Source organism: Trichechus manatus, unplaced genomic scaffold (assembly GCF_000243295.1).
Source record: "Trichechus manatus latirostris isolate Lorelei unplaced genomic scaffold, TriManLat1.0 scaffold00040, whole genome shotgun sequence".
NCBI lineage: Eukaryota > Metazoa > Chordata > Mammalia > Sirenia > Trichechidae > Trichechus > Trichechus manatus.
Genome location: NW_004443976.1, coordinates 19,524,294 through 19,546,879, shown reverse-complemented (window position 1 = coordinate 19,546,879; position 22,586 = coordinate 19,524,294). Strand labels below are relative to the sequence as shown.

General features: G+C 36.2%; 1 protein-coding gene and 1 pseudogene across 1 annotated transcript in view; one reads left to right on the top strand and one right to left on the bottom strand.

Moving 5' to 3' along the window:
• The window catches only part of CPD (carboxypeptidase D), a 69,147-nt gene that overhangs the window by 33,466 nt on the left and 13,095 nt on the right, over positions 1-22,586 (top strand). Inside the window, exons 3-12 of the mRNA XM_004376175.2 lie at positions 2,569-2,711; positions 3,416-3,585; positions 5,229-5,578; positions 5,988-6,179; positions 7,721-7,888; positions 12,081-12,190; positions 13,796-13,898; positions 14,365-14,507; positions 15,832-16,001; positions 17,349-17,672. Coding sequence (XP_004376232.1) covers positions 2,569-2,711; positions 3,416-3,585; positions 5,229-5,578; positions 5,988-6,179; positions 7,721-7,888; positions 12,081-12,190; positions 13,796-13,898; positions 14,365-14,507; positions 15,832-16,001; positions 17,349-17,672 — 1,873 coding nt within the window. The remainder of the gene's footprint in view (positions 1-2,568; positions 2,712-3,415; positions 3,586-5,228; positions 5,579-5,987; positions 6,180-7,720; positions 7,889-12,080; positions 12,191-13,795; positions 13,899-14,364; positions 14,508-15,831; positions 16,002-17,348; positions 17,673-22,586) is intronic.
• On the bottom strand, positions 17,692-20,511 carry LOC111820510 (RWD domain-containing protein 4 pseudogene; annotated as a pseudogene).

Below are 22,586 nucleotides of genomic sequence, written 5' to 3'. Positions count from 1 at the left end.
AAAACAAACAAGCAAATAAACAAATGAACAAAATACAGTCATTACTTTATGCCCTGGAGAGCCAAGGAGGCCTTCATCCCCAGCTTCTAGCCCTGGTGGCACGGTGGTTAAGAGATGGGCTGTAACCAAAAGCTGCTCCTTGGAAATCCTTTGGGACAGTTCTGCTCTGTCCTATAGGGTCGCTGATTCAGAATCGACTTGTCGGCAATGAGTTTTGATTTTGGTTTATTTTTCTAGCCTAAATTTTCACTGTATCCCTGCAACCCTGTGCACATGACCTAGTACCGTGCGTGGTCTCATCAGTCTCATGGCTGTTGGTCAGCACTTACACAAGGCTCTTACCCTGCATCTTTACATAAATGATTTCCTCTGACTAGAGTGCTGCTGAGTCCCTACATCCCTTTTTCTGGGTAATACAGCTTTACCCATCTTTCTTTGAGACCTAACTAAAAAACTACCTCCCCCAAGAATCCTTTCCAGATCTATACCCAACCCCAAAATAGGAACTAATGGCAGAGGTGCTTAGTATCTCTATTATCATGTTTTAATTAGTTATTTATGGGTATAGTTGTCTCCTCTAATTATAAACAAAAACTTGGCCTTATTTGTGCTTGAATTAAGTATAATTTGGTAATCTCCTTTATGTATCCTGAGACCCGACTGCATGTTGCCAGCGTCCGTGTGATCCTGTGGGGTAAATCTGGGATTATGTTCAGTTTCCTTGTACTTCTTTTTCAAAATGGCTTGGTTGGAGATGCATGGAGTACACAGAGCCGTGGATTTTTTTAAGTGTTCTTTGTTCAATTGCTTGTTTCCTTGTTTTTGGTGTTCTACCCTTAATGTAGATCTTGTGTCTCAACAATATTTATTTCTATATGCCTATGAAATGGAACATATTGTGTTAGGTAAAGTGGATGTATTTCGTAACTATTGTGTCTCAAAGCACACAATGACACCTCAACAGAAATGAGATAAAGAGTTTATGCTCCAGTAACATTGCTGCTGTTTTCTTCTTTCGAAGGTTTTTTAGTTTTGCTATAAAGCTTGCTTTGCTTCACTGTTTTCTGAGCCCGTTCTTTCATGAGCTCCCAATAAGCCGTGCTGTAGACCTTAACATTGACTTTTTTCTAGAAACAGGTTTCAAAATTGTCTTTCTTCAAGTATTCTCTCCCGATTTCTTAAAAAGCAAATCAGTGTGTATTTTATAACATCATAGAATCTGAAAGTTGGAAAGGTCCTTTGTGATCATGTAATGCTCACTTTGCAATAACATCATAGAATCTGAAAGTTGGAAAGGTCCTTTGTGATCATGTAATGCTCACTTTGCAGATGAAGACCCACATTAATGCCAAAAGGTTCTCAGCCAGTAAGTGGCAGATGAGTCTATGACTCAAGTGTACCTGTTGCTGCTATGTCAGTTGAAGAAATTATTCTCCTCCCTTCTGATCTGAAGGATTCTGTAGAACATCCTTTGAGATGCACTGGGAGCTGGGGAAGGATGACCCCCAAAACCCAGATTTATACTTTGCCCTTTCGGCTGGGGGGGAAACTCTTTGGAGGAGAAGTTTGGGGAAAGAGAAGCCATCCTTGCCTGGCACAGGCATATACCAGGATTCTGATGGATAGTGTACAGTGACTGAATCAAAGGTAGACTTGTGAGGCATCTTTCAAGGGTAATGGAAGGAAATGACACACAAGAAACTGGGCTTTGGAAACCGTCCGGTATTATTCATAAATGTTTGCAAGGTGAGATCATAGAGAAATTACGTCCCCTCCCCTCTCCACTTCCTAGTCCTTATCCACTAACAACAAGATGTGAAAAGCAAATCAAGTGACAGGAATGAGAAAGCAATCAGCTTTCTATGGAATGGGTATGTGAGTTTGTATAGGTATGGAAGTGGTGAAGATGGTTGACTATAAATACTTATTCCCCTTCCTACTTCTCTCTTCCATTAAACACATTTTGAAAGGTTTTGTTATGTCTTTCTTTTTCCCTGGTTCGTGTAGCTGTGCCACCCTAGATATAGCTTTTCTTTTTTTTTCCCTTGCCACCTTCTCGGTAAAAGGGAGGACAGTTAGAACAGTAGGTCTTAATAATGCTTTGGCACAAATATACTTCACAGCTTTTACATCCTGTGTATTCTTCATTCTCATTCTATCATAAATCTTAACCTTTCTTTGCCTCACTTCTCACATCTGTAAAATGAGTGAAATAGTAATACCTACCTCATATGATTGCTGTAAAGATTATATGTTATCACACCTAAACCTCTTAAAATAGGTCTGGCATATAGTAAACACTCAAATGTAAAGCTGTTATCATTATTGCTATTGTTATTAACAGTTGTATTCATGCTCTTCATCCTGTTCATTCCTATCACCAATGATTATTCCTTTAACTTTCCTTTTTAGTCTCCTCTGTAATTCAAGTGCTTTCTTCAAATTCAAATAATTTAATGAAAAGAAAATTTATATATGCAGAGATGACTGATTTAATTTCTTCAGTCTTTTAGAGAGTAGGATTCTTTTCCTTCTGAGAGTAAACTTATATTTTCCTTCTTGTTACAGGTGGTATGCAGGATTACAATTACGTATGGGCCAACTGCTTTGAGATCACATTAGAACTGTCTTGTTGCAAGTACCCACCTGCTTCGCAGCTTCGACAAGAGTGGGAGAACAATCGCGAGTCTTTGATCACATTGATTGAAAAGGTAAAAGTACTTGACTGGAAGGTTGGGGTATGGAAATAATAGATTAAATAAGGAGGAATTTGGTTGCATATGAATGACAATCTATACTAGATACGCTTTATTTTATTGATCTGTTTTTATTATTTATGCTTGTAGATTATCTCTAGAGATTATTATATCAGAATAAATTCTATCTCTACCTCTCCTTCAGTGTTGCCTGCCCCTACCCCTTAGCTTTCTTGCTCTAAAGGACTCCTTTTGCTTATCTTAGAACACTTTTATAAACTTAAACAATCAACCGAATTTGTACTCCCCAGGTCTTACAAGGTCATTTGATCATATGTGGCTGGAGGATCTTTACTACTGTATGAACCATGGGCATTCAGGTTTAAATACCAGATAGGCTAATACAACTGTTGGATAGACCAGAAATTATTACTTGTATCATGCTGAGAAAATCAGCAGTCTGGCTTTGAAGAGAGGGAATTTCAAAAGCACACAGCCTACTAGTGTAGATTTCGGACATATATGACTTACGTTGGTAAGGGTTTAATATTTTTGTTTACATTTTGTTTTAAATAGGAAGGATTGGAAAATTTTTAAAGAGATAGAGTAGTAATTTTATTTCTTAGAAGTTCTAGCATCAGTGCAGAGAGGTTACACGCTCTTGCCTTCCAAATTGTCTCTGAGCAGTCTACTTTGATTCTTTCTTTCTTATTTCTTAGGTCCACATTGGAGTTAAAGGATTTGTTAAAGACTCAGTAACAGGATCTGGCTTAGAGAATGCAACCATCTCAGTGGCTGGTATTAATCATAATATCACAACAGGCAGATTTGGAGACTTCCACAGATTACTTGTTCCTGGGATGTATAACATTACAGCAGTTTTAACTGGGTAAGAACTTAAACTGGGCTTTTAAAATGTCAAGCTTCTTTTTTATGTCCAAGACAGAAATATAGTGTATTTTTACACAGATAACATCTGCCTTCCATATTTGTTTGCCATCACGCCCTCCCCCCATGAGGTATTTTCATAAGCACCACTATGCCAGTTTTTTTTTCACATGTTGCTGTAAGAAAGTTAACATAGCACACTTACGAAAATACCTCGTAGGGGGAGGGTGCAGTTGGCAAACAAGCATAGTAGACACACATTATTTACATAAAAATACCATAGTCCAAGAAATGTTATTTGCTGTGTCTGGCTTTTTTTTCTCCCCGCCTTTTATAATGAGAAAATACTACCCTGGAGTCTTTTGTCACATAGTCTAACAGTACAACTGGATGTGAAACATAATTGTAACATTGGGAGGAAAGACAGTTTTTGTTTTTTTAAATTTATTTTGTTGTTGTTGAGAATATACACAGCAAAACCTACATCAGTTCAACCGTTTCTATGTGTACAATTCAGTGACATTGATTACATTCTTTATTCATTCAATGTGCAACCATTCTCACCCTCCTTTTCTGAGTTGTTCCTCCCCCATTAACATAAACTCACTGCCCCCCTAAGGTTCCTTTCTAATCGTTGGAGTTACTGTTGTCACTTTGATCCCATATAGATAGTTCTTAAAAGAGCATAATGCTGAAGGCAGATTTTTTTTACTAGTTAAGCTAAACTATTGTTTGGTTTTAAGAATATCTCAGGGGATACTTTTGGTTTAAATTTTATAGATTATCTTAGGGCAGTAGTTTCAGGGATTCATCCAGCCCCCATGGCTCCAGAAAGTCTGGAGTCCATGAGAACTTGAAATTCTGTTCTGCATTTTCCCTCTTTTGACAGGATTCTTTTATAGAACCTTTGATCAAAATGTTCAGTAATGGTAACAAGGCACCATCCAGTTCTCCTGGTCTCATGGCAAAGCAATCAGTTGTTCATGGAGGCAATTAGCCACACATTACAAATCCCCCTATTCCCGATTCTCCTTAGAAGGACAGTTTTTAAAGCTTGAAAATATAGCTGTGTAAAGCATTGCTTCAAGGCTAATTGAATGCCTGTGTAGAAGAAACCCAGGGCTCTGTAAAAGACATTTGGAAGTGCTATCTTATCATCAGGTTTTCAGTATATGAAAGGAGTGATTTCCCATCTCCCCTGGAAACCTTTCTGGAAGCTCACTTTGATAAGGATTTAATTGATAACCTTTAACTTAATTCTGGACTTTTCTGTTTGGGACAGTATTTGGAATGTCAGTATGATAATTTATTCCTTCTTTGAGTACTGTAGTGATGGTTACAATGGAGTGACAAGCTTCATCTTTCGGTGCACTTTTTCCTTTGAGAAATGTAATGTTTTTGTAAGCATTCTAGTGGGTGGTACCTGAGAAGATAATAAGAGAAATAGTTCTTCAAAGTCTTAATCTGGAATTTTTTGAGATAGTGTCCTAAAACTCTTTAAGTTTATACATCTACATTCAGTTTGAGTTTTGATAGACCACTAAGTACAAGAATATGAAAAGACTACTGTGCTTTTTATAATGTTAAAGCATCGTGTGTCTTAATTTAACTCCAAGGCATCTGGCTTTTCGAATATTTCCTCAGGTATATGCCACTGACTTTTAATAATGTAACTGTGAAAGAAGGACCAGCTACAGAGGTGAATTTTTCCCTTCGGCCGACTGTGACTTCAGTAATCCCTGACACAACTGAGGCTGTAGCAACGGCTAGCACGATCGCTACACCTAATATTCCTCGTGGAACACCATCCTCACACCAGCCAAGTCAGCCAAAGGACTTTCACCACCATCATTTCCCTGATATGGAAATCTTCTTGAGAAGGTTTGCCAATGAATATCCTAACATCACTCGGCTTTACTCATTGGGAAAATCAGTAGAGTCAAGAGAACTTTATGTGATGGAGATATCTGATAATCCAGGTGTCCATGAGCCAGGTAATTGCTGTGGTCTTACAGATAATTTCACTAGTGCCTCTCAAAGCTATGTACTGTGTTGCTGTGTTTCATCCAGAAAGGTCACCTGGAACAAAGAAAAGAAAATCCATTTGATAATCCCTACTAGGCATGATATTTAACATATTGCATAGATTAGATTTTCTTCTGCTAATATTTTTTATTGTCATATTATATGGTGTATATATATTTATGTGCTTTGAGCCTACTTCTCAGACATATATAGCAATAAGGAAGCTGCTTTATGTTTGTGAAGTTTTTTCCTACTTCCTTCTCCAAAATACATGTTTCATTAAATTTTTAGTTCAGAATCTTTATATACATGGGTGAAAAAAGTGTAGAGTACATGATAACTGAAAAGAAGTCTTCCATGTAATTATTTTGTTTTCAGGTGAACCAGAATTTAAGTACATTGGAAATATGCATGGAAATGAAGTGGTTGGAAGAGAACTGTTATTAAACCTCATTGAATACCTTTGTAAGAACTTTGGAACAGACCCTGAAGTAACAGACTTGGTTCGCAGCACTAGAATTCACCTTATGCCATCCATGAATCCTGATGGATATGAAAAGGCCCAGGAAGGTAAACACTCATTTTTTTTTTTTTTGGGGGGGGGTGATTGTTTTGGTTATCACATAGCATGATTATTTTGGGGGTAGAAGAGAATTTGAACTGATTATTTCTTCTTCTGATTTATCATTTATTATTCCTGTGAGATAGACCTCTCTATTCAACAATTATATGATCAAGTTTATATTTAATGGAGTTTTCCTTCCACTTTGGTATTGGCTCTTATTTGCCAAAAACTGTATAAGATTTTTACAAATTATTCCATTTTAACAATAGTTCTTGCTAAGTTATTGTATTGAGAACCTTATAAATGACAAATCAAACCAAATATCTTCTGAAACCAGTGATTCTGTTTTGACTATCAGTTCTATTCTCCATCTGTATTTTAACCCTGCTAAATTATTGACTTTCTATTCCTCTGCCTCCTCTAGGCAAGCCCATCTGTCCTGGGGCAATATAGTATGTGCAGGGAGGGCAGCATGCTTACACAGGCCACCTTATGCAGAATGCTGGAAGAGTGAGAATCCATTTTTTCCCAACCCAGGGGAATAGAATACCAAAACCAAAAAAACCAAACCTGATGCCGTTGAGTCAATTCCAACTCATAGCAACCCTATAGGACAGAGTAGAACTGCCCTATAGGGTTTCCAAGGAGCGGCTGGTGGATGCAAACTGCCAACCTTTTCGTTAGCAGCAAAACTGTTAACCACTGTGCCACCAGGGCTCCCGCAACTACGTGATTTATGCAACTACATAATTTATCACTGGCACTGACTTGGCCAATGGGAAAATCAGCTGGTCATTAACACCAAAAATGTCTTTTCAACAAATAGTCAGGTTAACCCTTATCTATGTTATTCAAATTCTTTCCCTAGGGACCCCTCCCACATTCCTCACCAGGCCTTTCTGGAAGGTGGAACTAATTACCACTTGTGCATCCTTAGTCATGTTTTCTTTATTTACTTGCAATTTTTTTCTCATTGCGACAATAATAGGGCTCCCAATCTGTATTAAAATGGAATATGCACAGTGAAGCTTAAGTTGAACCTTTTCTCTTCCATCTGGTTGAACTTTCTTTCAACTATGTTCTTGGCTAATTTTACTTTTTTGTGGTCACTTTAATAAAAGCCTACCACAATTTGCTTCTCTTCATTTGATCTGTTTTTAGCAAAGTCTTAGTGACCTGTCTACCAGTATAACAGATCAGTAATGCCCACTCCACATTGTGGTCATATCATTGTATGTGGACTATTGACAACTGAGCAGTACTTTAATATAATGTGTGTAAATGGATTTCATTTTCCCTCAAAGTATAACCAGGGGACAGAAACTGAAGTATAAAGGTTTTCCCTCTCTGTTCAGTAGATCTGGAGGAGATCAATTTTTTTAAATGTACAATGTAAAAAAGATGTGTGTTTTAATCATAGTGTGATTGATGATAGTGAAGCCTGATGTGTTCACACTTATCTTTGAGTTAAGATAGCTGAAGTAATATGTATTGGATTAAAATATAAGTGAAATATGGCTTAAATATGAATCCTGTTATCATATAGGAGATTCAGTAAGTGTAGTTGGCAGAAACAACAGCAACAACTTTGACCTGAACCGAAATTTCCCAGACCAGTTCATTCAGATCACAGATCCTACCCAACCAGAAACTATTGCCGTGATGAGCTGGATGAAGGCATATCCATTTGTACTATCAGCAAACCTGCATGGAGGTATGGCAACTTTTTATTCCAATAATTAGTTCCTCTGGAGAGCTTTTGAAAATCCTGGTAGAATTTTAGGTGTTTACAATCTTAGGCTTTCTTAAAATGAGTGTCATCTATTGCTTTTATGGCAGACAACATAAAGGTTTTCTGATTACTTTTTAGGTCATTTCTCTGACTGTTTTTCTCTCCCTCTTTCCCTCTTCTCTCCTTCTCTTTCTCTCCTCTCTTTTTGGTGGTTCTTCAAGTGTTTCGTGTTTATCTCTCACGAGTGTTTTATATTTATCCCTCACATGGGGAATTTGGTAACATGCTAATAGAGCCAAATATTTAGTCGTTTTCTGCCTATAGTTGAATAAACTCTTTTATGTAAGTTTATATTTTGGCATTTTCTTATCTTCTACTTGCTAGATTTTTAACTGCAGCCCAGTGACCTCATTCTCCTGTAATGTCTGAGCTTGTACACCCCCATGTAACTCATCAGGAATGGATCAGTTGAATAGAATGAGAGGTCAGGATTCAAAAACATCATCATGTCCTACTATGAATAGGTGTGAAGGTGTTATTGCCCAAGAGAAATGAAAACATATATCCACACAGAAACTTGTACATGAACGTTCACAGCAGTATTATTCATAGTAGCCAAAAAGTAGAAACAACCGAAATGTCCACCAGCTGATGAATGGCTAAATAAAACGTGTTATGTCCCTACAGTGGAATATTATCAGCCATAAAAAGGAATGAAGTACTGATAAATGCTACAGTGTGGATAGACAACAAAAAACATGCCAACTGAAAGAAGCCAGTCACAAGAGACCACAACATATCCTGTAATTTCACTTCTATGAAGTGTATATGAAATGTTCAGAATCCAAAACCAAACCTGTTGCCATCAAGTCAGTTCCGACTCATAGCAACTCTATAGGACAGAGTAGAACTGCCCATAGGGTTTCTGAGGAGCGGCTGGTGGATTCGAACTGCTGACCTTTTGGTTAGCAGCCCAGTCCTAAAAAAGACAGAAAGGTTAGTGGTTGCCTCAGGCTGGAATGACTACTGACAAGTACGGGGGGGTTCTTTTTGGACTAATGAAAATATTCTGGGATCCGATAGTAGTGGTGGTTTTACGATCCTGTGAATATACTAAAAACCATTGAATTGTACACTTTAAATGGGTGAATTGTATGGTATGTGAATTATATCTCAGTGAAACTATTTTTTTAAAAAAAAGAATGTATGTGCTAGCACCAGGCCCAATGGGAAGAAATTTAGTGTCAACATTTGTTGGAATGGTATCTCCTTAGGATGTCAAAAAGAAGTGTCACAGTTGAGATTTGATGGCATGTAGATTACTACTTTAGAAAGACGTTACACATCTATGGATATTTAGATTTAAGAAGTAAATTGAGGTTCTCTAAAAGCTGCTTTGAAAGCTTTCCAGTAGTAGAAAAAAATACTTCTACAACTGGTAATCATGGACTATGTTTAAAGAGCTAAATAAAAATTACGAAGTTACAGCCTGGTTGGCAAAATAATTTCTTTTGTTTTCTTTTTTATATTTTGTATCATATTTGATGGAAGATTATTTTCATTTTGAGCTTTGAAAAAAAATCCTCATAATAAGTCACATGTCACCTTGGCTGAATATGAAAACTTAATTAATACTAGTTGCGTTCCAGTGAAGACAATTCACAAATTTACAGATGTGGTATTAAAACCTTGGCCTAGTTGGGGAGGGTAGGCATTCTCAGTCACGTAGATAGGTTTCTTTCCATGACATATTTTGTTTTCTCATCTTAAAATCTGTAAATAGGTTTTGAAATCTTGGCAAAGAAATTTAAAAGAGAATTTCTTTGCTGCCAGTTTAACAATTTTAAAGGATTTTAAAAGACTGTAGGGAAAAGCAAGAATCCTTTTTGTAAATTTTGATACTAATTATTATTTTTTTATTGAGGTGAAATTCACATAGCATAAAATTAACCATTTTAATGTGAACAACTGATTGGCATATAGTGCATTCATGGTATTGTGCAACCACCACCTGTATCTAGTTTCCAAACATTTTCATCTCCACCAAAGGAAACCCCATACCTGTTAAGCAGTTGTTCTCATCCCCAGCCACTGCAACCACTAATCTGCATTCTGTCTTTATGAATTTATTCTGAATATTTCATATAAATGGAATTATACAGTACGTGACCTTTTACGCCTGGCTTCTTTCACTTAACATAATGTTTTTTGTGGCTCATCCACATTGTAGTGTGTATCGATATGTCATTCATTTTTATGCCGTTGTATGTACATGCTACAGTTTTTTAAATCTGTTTATCTGTTGGTGGACATTTGGGCTGTTCCCACCTTTTGGCTACTGTGAATACTGCTGCTATGAAAATGCTTATACATGTATTTATCTGAGTACCAGTTTTTTGTTCTTTTGAGCATATACCTAGGAGTGAAATAGTTAGGTCATATGGTAACTCTATTTTTAACTTTTTGAGGAATCGCCAAATTCTTTTTCATAGTGACTGAACCATTTCACATGGCCATCAGCAATGTACAAGGGTTCCAGTTTCTCCACACATTCCCTACCCGTGTTATTTTCTACTTTTTAAAATTATAGCCATCTTATGTGTGCGATGTGATACCTCCCTGTGTTTTTAATTGCATTTCCCTAAACACTAATGATGTTGAATATCTTTTTATGTGCTGGTTAGCTCTTTGTATATCTTCTTCGGAGAAAAGTCTATTCAAGTCCCTTGCTTATTTTTTAAAATTGGATTGTTTTTGTTGTTGTTAAGTTGCAAGCATTCTTTATATGTTTTGGATACTAGACCCTTATCAGATACATGGTTTGCAAATATTTTCTCCCTTTCCGTAGGTTGTCTTTTCACTCTCTTGATGGTGTTCTTTGAGACACAGAATTTTTAATTTTTAAGTCCAATGTATTTCTTTTTCCTTTTGTTGCTTGTGCTTTTGTTGTTAATACTAAATTTTTTTTAAATAACTGTTTGGTTGAAATACTGTAAGTCTTTTATGCCTTTTTTTTTTTTTTGCCTTAGAAAATTAGCCATCTGAGACTTAGCATTGGGTAGAAGTCGATGTTGCCTTTTTACTAGCAGAATGTTCTAGATCTGGGTCATGAACCCAGGGTGAAATCAAAGATTTTTGAGAAATTAAATCTGTCTAAGAAGAGGTGGTGAAGCATACTTAGCTTGTTAGACCTATTTTGGGAAATAGGATGGGCATAATTCTTCATATTTGCTTTTTAAAGAAATGTTTAATTTTTCTATTAATGTTTCCTGGTGTTTGTTACTATAGGATTACTTCATCAGAATTCAAGTTAAATATCTTCCTTCACTTTAATTCCCATGAAGTGGCATAAAAAAGGGCAATGATGAATGACTTAGTAGAAGGCAGTATAAATGGACAGATGGACAAATGAAAATAATGCGACTAATAGGAAGAAAGAGTTTAACCCTATGGTAGGGCATTTGGGGTATTTAGCTTAGACTTTTGCCTGAGATGTACCCCTAACTGCTTTATGCCCTCTGGGGAGTATGAAGGAAGTTGTTATTTTTTACATATGCTTTAAAGCATCCTTTTCTTTACCTTAGGTCATATAATATAGTTTCTAATTTGAAAAGTCATGATATAATTTCTAATATGACTCTAAGAGAAATTTTTAGCTTTTTTTCTGAGCATGAAATTAAGACATCCTTGGGTTCCAGGGCTGGCTCTGCTATCCATAAGTCATTTAACCTCTCTGTTTTAGATTCCATATCTGCAAAATGAGGAGGATGAATTAGTTGGACTTCAAGAGTCCCTTGTTTTAAAACCTCATGGCCTTAAACATATGTGAATTTTACTGAAAAAAGTATCCGATTTTACTCATTTTTCTGATCCTAATTATTATAAAAGTAAAATTGTTTGAATTTCATCTGTATACTTCTGCTTTCAGCTCTGACATGTAAATCACTCCTGTAAATTCAGGTAAACTCCCAAGACCTTTCCAGTTAAGGTGCTCTTTAGATTCGTGCATACTTTTCTTACTTATCCACTTTTATTTTCTATTGAGGACATTAGCTAGTAGCCTTGGCAAATTTTATTGGTTTCTTTCTCTGACAGTATCGTGAAAAGCTTATTTTATGTTAATGAGCCACCTTGAAACGGATGACATGACACATTTTCCTCTTTTCTGTTGTAGGTTCGTTGGTGGTGAACTATCCTTATGATGATGATGAACAGGGGCTTGCAACATATAGTAAATCACCAGATGATGCTGTGTTTCAACAAATAGCACTTTCTTATTCCAAGGTAAGCTTGTGCTTAAACATGTTGTTGTTAGATGCCATCAAGTTGATCCAACTCATAGCGACCCTATGTAAACAGAATGAAACACTGCCCAGTCCTGTGCCATCCTCACAATTTTTGCTATGCTTGAGCCCTTTGTTGCAGCCACTGTGTCTTTCTATCTCATTGAGGGTCTTCCTCTTTTTCGCTGACCCTCCACTTTACCAAGCATGATGTCTTTCTCCAGGAATTGGTCCCTCCTGATAGCATGTCCAAAGTACCTGAGACGAAGTCTCGCCATCCTTTCTTCTAAGGAGCACTCTGGCTGTACTTCTTCCAAGACAGATTTGTTTGTTCTTCTGGCAGTCCATGGTATATTCAGCATTCTTTGCCAGCACTATAATTCAAAGGCATCAATTCTTCTTTCGTCTTCCTTATTCATTGTCCAGCTTTCCCATGCATACGAGGCAATTGAAAATACCATGGCTTGGGTCAGGCGCACATTAGTCCTCAAAGTGACAGCCTTACTTTTCAACACTTTAAAGAGGTCTTTTGCAGCAGATTTTCCCAATGCAATGCGCCATTTGATTTCTTGACTGCTGCTTCCATGGACGTTGATTGTGGATCCAAGTAAAATGAAATCCGTGACAACTTCAGTCTTGACTCCATTTATCATGATGTTGCTTACTGGTCTAGTTGTGAGGATCTTTGTTTTCTTTATGTCAACATAAGATGCTATAAAATTAATTCTTTTGTTTAAAAAGAAAAACTCCTTAAATGTCTTGCAAGATTCAGGCCAAGTGCTTTCTTTGTTAAGCTTCCCGTAATTCCTGTAGGGCAGCTTAGGACTTTTGCTCCTATGTTTTCCCCCCTTACTTTTGAACCTATTACATATACTGGTTTCCTAGGGCTGCTGTAGCAAAATACCACAAACTGAGTGGCTTATAAGAACAGAAATTTATTGTAATAGGATAAGAAAATGGTTGTATAGCCTGCAATCAGAGTACAGAGGGGCCAGCTCAGTCCCTAGAAGCCAGGGAAAGCTGCTTACTTTACATTGTATGTGTATTATCTTTTTTGGACTTTAAGTTTCTTGAAAGCATGAAGTGAAAGTATGAATATGAGCAGATTTTTTTTGCGGGGGGCGGGGACAAGATTTAGTCTGGGTTTTCTATTGTAATTGCCAGTAATAAATGAATTCTTCGATTTTTTTTTTGTAGATCACATTTAATTTTGATTTTTAAAAATAGATAATAAATTCACATAGTCAAAAATTATGGTGTAGAAAGCTATACATTAAAAGTTCTCACTGCTTCCCATGGCCCCATCTACCCTATTCCCACTCTACACATACCCTATTTATAACCACTTTTATTATTTTCCTATATCCTTCCAGTGTTTTTTGATGCAGACATAAACAAAAAGAAATATAAATTATTTCCCTCCTTCTTTCACAAAAAAGTAGCATACTGTCTACACTGATCTATATCTTGCTTTTTTCACTAAGCAATATGTCCTGGAGATCATTCCAGATTCAATCTTTAGTATTCTTTTGAGACAGAGAAATGTCAGTTGAATGACCATATTGCTAGAGGTCATTCACTGTAAATTTTTGTTTTTGTTTTTCAGGAAAATTCACAGATGTTTCAGGGTAGACCTTGTAAGAATATATACCCTACTGAATATTTTCCTCATGGAATAACAAATGGAGCTAACTGGTATAATGTCCCAGGTAAAGATAATTTTATATCAAGACCGTGGAATCTGATGGAATTTTTCCCCTGAATGGTGCTGCTGCCTGTCACTGATCTTTTAATTTTGAGAGAATCAATCTTTTAAAAATATTTTAAAATATTGCAAAAATATTTAGTTAAAAGCATTCAAAATAACTTTTTCAGCTATTTAAAAATTCTGTGTACCATTTACATGTAATATACTGAAACTTGGTGAAAGTGTTATATTTTACTTCTGTCTCTTACAAAGAACCTTAGATGTGCTAATGGAAGAGTAAAAGTACAGGTGCTCTACCTGTGTACCACAAGCATCAAAAGAGCCCTCACAGGAACGCATTATTGTTTTTCAACCAAATGTTGACGAAAGATGAATTTTGCTTTTTACTAGGAACGCTGCTTACCTTTTGGGATCTGAGCTATTTAGAACTTCTTCAGAGTGAGTGATTTTAATTTTTTAACCTTTAGGTGGTATGCAAGACTGGAACTACTTACACACAAATTGCTTTGAAGTGACTATTGAACTAGGTTGTGTGAAATATCCGTTTGAGAAAGATCTGCCAAAACTTTGGGAACAGAATCGAAGATCTCTAATCCAGTTTATGAAACAGGTGATGATTCAGGAATGAACTATGAAATTTCTCTCAAGAACAAGATTTCTGTGTGTACATGTGGTTTTCATGCATTGATTTTAGAATACATCTTTTTGAGCCCAATTTGACTCATTCATGGTTCAGTACATTTACCTAGAAAATTCATGGATCGAAATGGGTTTATTTGTATGTATGGAGAAGAGTTGAAGAAAATGATAGGTAGTGAAGTTTTGCTGTTGATGGTTAGTGATTGCATTTGATCCTGTCTTTATTAAAAGCTAACATAAAGTGAGCATTTGTCAAGTGATAGAAAGATGGGCTGTGGGGTAAATGTTTTATTCTTTCTCTTTTTGCCAGTGATTTACTATGAGATGATTAATTTCCTTTTGTTTGGATATGCATTGTGGCCAGTAGGTAAAGACTATAAGAAATACGCTAATGGTTAATTAGGATAATCTGACTAATACTTTGTGCCTGTACTTTTCCACTTTATTCTTTGTGGTGAATAGTGAGGCATAAAGCCTGTGAGTTTGCATACTAATTTTTAAAAACATTTTATTCTGAAAAATTTTAGACATACAGAAAAGTTATAAAACTGGTACAATTTGAGACACTCTTATTCCTATACCTACATTTATCGATTGCTAACATTTTGCTGTATTTGCTGTACTTATATGTAAATTATAGACATTTATTTACACACACATTTTTTGCTGAACCAATTCAAACTAAACTGCAGATGTTATCATATTTTACCCCTAAATATTTCAGCATGCATCTCCTGAAAATAAGGATATCCTCCTATATAATTAAATGCCATTTATCTCACCTAAGAAGATTAACAGAAATCCCTAATGTTACCTAGTACCGAGTCTGTATTCAAATTTCTCCCACTTGTCCCCAAAATATCTTTTTATAGCTATATTTTAGAGCCAGGATCTAGTCAAGATTCACACATTGCATTTGATTATTATATCTCTTTACTCTTTTAACCTAGAATAGTTCTTCTATTTTTTTTAACAACTTTTCTTTTTTGAAGAGGCCAGGTCAGTTTACTGGTAGAATGTTCCATGTTTTGAATTTGTCAGAATATGCTGAAGTTTAAACAGTGTTGTTTATATTCCTCATGGTAAAGACAAACCTAGCCTATTAAAAAACAGCCTTCTAGAAACTAAAATGTTTTGTTTAATGAGTGTTTACATTTAGCTTTACTCTAAACTCCTAAATTCCTGTTTGCTCCATACTTTTACATTATTAAGAGCCTGTTATTTTGTCGTGTGATTTCACAACATAAGTAGATGATGATTTTTACCGTTGAAATCTGGTGTCCTGCCTTATCCAGGTTCATCAAGGTGTCAGAGGATTTGTCCTAGATGCCACAGATGGCAGGGGTATACTAAATGCCACCATTAGTGTTGCTGAAATTAATCACCCAGTAACTACTTACAAAACTGGAGATTACTGGCGTCTCTTGGTTCCAGGAACTTACAAAATCACAGCATCTGCTCGAGGGTAAGTGACTGAATGCTTTGAAATTGAGTGTTTGGAGATAAGACAAACATGGCTCCGTTCTGGAAGATTAGTACCAGAAAGCCCTGGAAAGCCTGCTAAGCAACGTTTAGTTTAATGTTGGGAAGTTTACAGCTTCTTAACACTTTTGACTCTCCTCTAGTGGCAAAATGAGTGCACTAACTAGCAGATGTAAAAAATCTGTGAAATTAAGCACCCCAAACAGCGACCTCTTTTACCTTCTTCCACCTCTGCTGATCACCTGCCCCCTGTCTGGATGTAAAAGCCATAGTGAATGATTTCCTTCACTATTGGTAAAAATTCTGGGAAGCACCTGTTAGTTGAAAAAACAATATTCCTGCCCTGCTGCACATTTCTAGTCATGTTATCCAATAAATACCACCACCTAACATTTGTACCCTTTTAAAGGTCTTTCACAGAAACTCATTTTTTAATGTTCTACATTTGCCTTATTGCTTCAGTGAAATTTACTTCTTATTGCCAGTTCTTTAAGTAAGACTGCCTTCATTTTTTCATGTTTTCTTTCCACAAAGATATATTTCTTGAAAAAAGAGTGAATGAACTTATGACCTTTTATTTTCCTTTTTCTTTATCTTTTCCCCTCCTTTGCAGCTGAAAATTAGAACCACTTGGCTGCTTAGATTGAAGCTTATCATTTTTACCCTCTTACTGTTTTCTTTTTCATGTTTTGATTAGATGTTACTGCAGGATATTTTTCCCTCATTCTACTAGCTGTCTTGTTTCTGAAGAGTTAGTTGAACAACCATTGGAGTAAGAGTAAATACATGAAAACATTTACAGCTACTGTTACTTTTTTAAAAATTATTTTCAAGTATCTAGTGCCCAGATATGGATGAGTTAAAACTTGCACTGATGAGTAATAAAATCTTTTCTATTTTTCTTCAGTTTTGGCATAGTACTGGATAAACTAAAGCAGCAAGGTATCTGAGAAATATGGCAAGAAGGGTGTGTTTGGTAGAGAATATCCTGTTAGTACATCTCAAACTTTTCTATCCACATACCCTGATGCAGACAAGTGAACTCAGATTCCAAAAGACATGAGGGTATCCATTGCCAGCACGAAATTTTTTTTGAAGTCATATGTATAATCTTAAGAACTCATTCATATTGTACAGTCAACTACATATATGTTCATTGTTTATTAATATTTTAAAAACTTAAATGATCATAAAATTAAAAATTTGACTCTTTAGAAAGATGCACCATGTTTATCCCAAACACTCATGTACCTTCCACACATTTCTATTTTCCCAGGGCTTGGGTACTCCAGCTGAAGAAGTGTGGCTCTGATCTGTCTCTTTATTACAGGTATAATCCAGTCACCAAGAACGTGACTGTAAAGAGTGAAGGTGCTATTCAGGTCAACTTCACACTTGTTCGATCTTCAACAGATTCAAACAATGAATCAAAAAAAGGAAAGGGGGATAGCACCAATACTGATGATGCCAGTGATCCAACTACTAAAGAGTTTGAAACTTTAATTAAAGACCTTTCAGCTGAGAATGGTTTAGAGGACCTCATGTTACGCTCCTCTTCAAACCTGGCTCTCTATCGATACCATTCATACAAAGACTTATCGGAGTTTCTGAGAGGACTTGTAATGAACTATCCACAGATTACAAATCTTACCAGGTAAGGGTCATCTTCTTACTGTTTTATTGCCTTTTTTTCTTTCTTTTCTTTTTTAGTGTGTACAATTCTGAGTTTATTGCTTATTAATTTTGTCATTCCACACAATTTTAAATAAACAGACTTTGAGAAAATATACTGGGAGTGTTAAACAGATGATGGCAATAGTGATGAAAATATTCAGGTGTTTTACATAAGATAATGAGAGACACCACTGCTACCACCCCGCCCTGAAATTTCTATACTTCATATAGAAGGAGTAAAAATAGTTCATTGGCATTTAACTAGCATGCTTTGTAATTGATGAGCCATATGAAGTCTGAACAATTCCAGAATCTTCACTAGCAGATCTAAGAGTTTCAGTTTCTTTAGAAAATAAGAAAGCAAACAGATTCACACAAGAACAAAAAAATTACAAACACACAACCCCCAAAACAAAAGTTGGCATATTCCAGTGGTCCTGAATTTTAATGTTTCTATCATATTAATTCAAGAAATAAAATGTGATTCAGCTTTTGCAAATGAGATTAAACTCCTTCACTGTTATTATACTTACTTTATAATTCAAAAGATTTAACTGAAGCCAGTGTTACTAACACAGTAAAAACCATGCATACAACTCAAAAATCTACTCTTATGCTAAGGTAACTTCCTTAGAAATCAATTATTCTTTAAAAAGTGGGATCCAAGCTTCACAGGTACAAACTGAGGCAATAACATTTTTACCCTTCCTGATACCACGGCATTAATTCTAATTGTTTTTAAAGCTGGGAGGTATATGCAAAATCACTGTATACATTGCACATAAACATTAATAACTTTTCCTGATACATTAAAATTACACCAATAGTTTCCTCTGTTAATGATTTTTTAAAATCAAGCATGTACTACAGTTCAGCATTTGAAAGACTTTATGTCTTTTATGGCAAAGATGCTCAGGTTGAGAAATATGTTTGTATACTTGAAACAAAACTTGAATGTGTTTTATGTTAAGCCATTTAGAAGATCTCAATTATCAAACATCTAAAAACACACAATAGCAGATAAATAGGAATTTATTAAAAATCATTGTTTCCAACAATAAAAAATTAAATTAAGACATCTTTTACTCCATCATGGTATATGCAGCAAAGAGAAATGTTTCAAATAAGAATCAACACTTCTATTTAAAATGCTTTCTAATGTATTTGGCAGCTTTTTTTTTTTTTTTTAATATTCTGCTATTCCACATACCATTAAAGGCACTCATAATTATATATCTTGACTGAAACCAAGAGAAAAGTATAAACAGATATTCATTTATTAAAGAGAAGCTGTGCACCCTTGAATAATAAAAAGGAACTACAAAGAGTATTATGTATAAAGTCCAAATATCAGTATTTAAATTTCTTTAAAGTAATTTATGCTTCAGTAATGAAAAGAAACAAGAAATGAAGACTTTATTTAAGATAAGAAGCCTATTAATATGGATCATGCTGCAAAATAATAGTTCACTCAGTATTTTGCTCCGCTGGGATGAGGGCTTGAAAAGGGCTTCACACTCCTTTATCACATCCACCAGAAAAAGGTCATATAAATTAACACTGATTATTTACTATTCCCCATATTTGTCCATTTACAATGCTTGACAGGCTTTGCAGAGTATACTAAACAGTAACATTTTCACCTTTGATTAAGGCAAGTTTGTGAAGATAATACAACACGATCTCTTCATGAACTTTTAGCTTACAACATTTTTAATGTAAGAAACATACAAAAATTTGTTTTATAAACAGCCACCTGAATACCAGAAAAAAGTGATGAAATCTTTTGAAATGAACCCTGTTTATTTTTTAAAGGAGCTCTCTCTTTGTCTCAAATTCCAAGCGTTATTCATTATCTTTGCACCCAGTTTTGCTTATATGTTTCACCACATCAACCCAGTTCCAGCCTCAAGGAAGTTCCCCTTTGTGATCTGTTTTATCTGGTTATATTTCTGGGCTTTTGAAAGTTGTTCCTCTTTGTCTTTTTTTCTTACTTGATGGGGCTGTATTAGGAGTTTCAACTGAGATGATATTCCTTATGAATGTTGTAGAATTAATGGAACCGTGTTTCTCCCTGAACTGTGCCTTATTGTCCTTGGCATATTCAAATAACACATAGCTTATAGCAGTTCCAAGATTAAGTTCAACTGCTTCCTGTAACTTGGCTAATATCCTCTGCTTTACAACTGATGATATGGTGTTGTTAAAAAAAGCGTTCATAGATATAATTGGAGGTGTTTGAGGGTATGTTTCTGTCCAGGCAATCTCTATTAAGAAGGCTTTGGGATCACCATTTTCACCTACCCTATATTGAAATGAAACTGGACTTAATTCCCGGAAACTTTCATCTCCTTAGTAAATAGAACATAATGCTCCTAGTTCCATCTCCTGGTCCTTGTTGGCACTGATTGCGCCAGCTATGGGGCGTCTCCCACGCAGACGATGTTTGCGACAACTAAGAGTGAGGGCAGTGGCCCGGAGACCCTGACTTCCCCTTTTGTGCACCCTTGGCTGTAGATACAGCCTCAGACAGGAATCACATGTGCCCCGGGCCCCCAGGCAGCGCGAAGCCGCCATGTTTTACTGCCTTTTTTCCTTTAAAGAGGATACATTCAGCATTAGCCACATTGAATGGTTCTTGTAGTTTATTTGGAAGTATTTGGGAGTTGAATGTAAAGAGACTTGGCGTTTACTTATTTTCCAATAGATATTTGCTTAGAGATCTTTCTAACAATGAATCTTAGGACCTTTTATGAGGTACCAAAAACCCAAACCCAAGCCCATTGCGGTCGAGTTGATTCTGACTCATAGCAACCCTATAGGACAGAGTAGAACTACCCTGTAAGGTTTCCAAGGAGCAGCTGGTGGATTCGAACTGCCCACCTTTTGGTTAGCAGCCATAGCTTTTAACCATTGCACCACCAGGGCTCCCTATGAGGTACACTGGAGGAGTATTACTTGTTACATTAGCAGTGTATAGCCCATGCCATATAAAATTATTCTTCCTCATGATTGCTTAGATTGATTTTAAAACTTTCCACTTGTAAGTTGCAGAATCATGGTCTAAGTGTTGCATTATTTGTTTTGTTTTGCCAAGGGCAAGGGAGGAATTTGGAAGGAAGTATAAGCTCACCTGCTCAGGATCACATATAACCTTCTTTTTTCCAATTAGGAAATGAAGCATGGTTGCTGTCATTTCCTGTAGTCTAGTCTCTCTTCATAAGGAGCCCTGGTTGCCCAATGGTTAAGCACTTGGCTGCTAACCCAAAGGTCTGTGGTTTGAACCCACCAGCAGCTCCTGTAAAGATTACAGCCTCGAAAACTCTGTGAGGCAGTTATACTCTGTCCTATAGGGTCTGTATGAGTTGGAGTCGACTCAGTGTCACAGAACAACAACAGTCTATTTACAGTCTCCGTTCCCTGCAGCTTTAGGGACATCTGATTGAGGGTCCCGGGAAAATATGCATTACTGCGTTATGTAAAACTGATGACTGAGATAGGCTTTACCTTCACTTTCTGGGACTTTTCTGCCTCACTTTCATTATAGGTCTCTCTTTAAAATCTGTTGCTTTTGGGTCGATTCCAACTCATAGTGACCTTGTAGGACAGAGCAGAACTGTCTCCATAGGGTTTCCAAGGCTGTAATCTTTGCGGAAGCAGACTGCCACATCTTTCTCCCGCAGAGCAGCTGGTGGGTTCGAACTGCCTGCCTTTCAGTCAGCAGCTGAGTGTTTAACCACTAGGTTAATACTCCAAAAGTATTTCCATGATATGTTGCCTATCATGTGGTCCTTTACTTTTACTTTAATGTCATGTATCTTGGTTCCACGTATAGCTTATAGACTTTCTTATTTTAAAAAGAACCAAAAATTGGAAGTTATTTTGCTATCCATTTACTTATTTTTGTTTTTAAAATATTCCAATTCAAGATGAACTTTTTAATTATTTCTTTCCCTAAAATATGGAACACCTGCCTGGGGTGGGACAGAAGATGACTTCAGGTGGTGCACCAACAGGCATTGAGTATCACTGAATAGCGCAGTGAAAAAGCACTAATGTTTCTATTCCATTGAGCCTTCTCAATTTAATGCTAATATATTTTTTTCTATTTAACTCTTGTAAATTTCCCTTTACATCAAAGAAGGCAGGCCTTAAGCTCCGTGTTCTTGGCAAGCAGAACGTATGGCCATTGTTTTGTTTTCATTGCATTAGTTTTACTATGATACATTTATAGTAAAGTGTAAAGTGTCTTATTTACATAAATTAGTTTAGATATAAAAAGTGGAGGTTCTCTACATTGGTGGCTGTTTAAATATTTCTGTAACAAAAATTTAAGTTAATTTAGAAGAACTGAATTAGGAGTCCTGGTGGCGCAGTAGTTAAGAACTCGGCTGCTAACCAAATGGTCAACAGTTCAAATCCACCAGCCACTGCGTGGAAACCCTATAGGCCAGTTCTACTCTGTCCTAAAGGGTCGCTATGAGTCTGACTCAATGGCAACAGGTTTATTGTGGAAACCCTGGTGGCATAGTAGTTAAGAGCTCAGCTGCTAACCAAAAGGTCGGCAGTTTGAATCCACCAGGTGCTCCTTGGAAACCCTATGGGGCAGTTCTACTCTGTCCTGTAGGGTTGCTATGAGTTGGTATCAACTTGATGGCGATGAGTTTGGTTTTTTTGGTTTATATTAAGTAAATAGTAGTAAAGATTATAGAAGATAGGACAAATATTCTGAAGATAGTATGAGAATGACTGAATTGGAGGAATGCTGAACTAAATCACAATCTTGCTTAAACCTGATAATATCTTCTATTCTCCTTTCTTTGATCAAAGAAAACTAAGTTTCTTAAGGTTTTCTGACACAATGATTAATTCTTTAAAGATTTTTTAAGGCTTT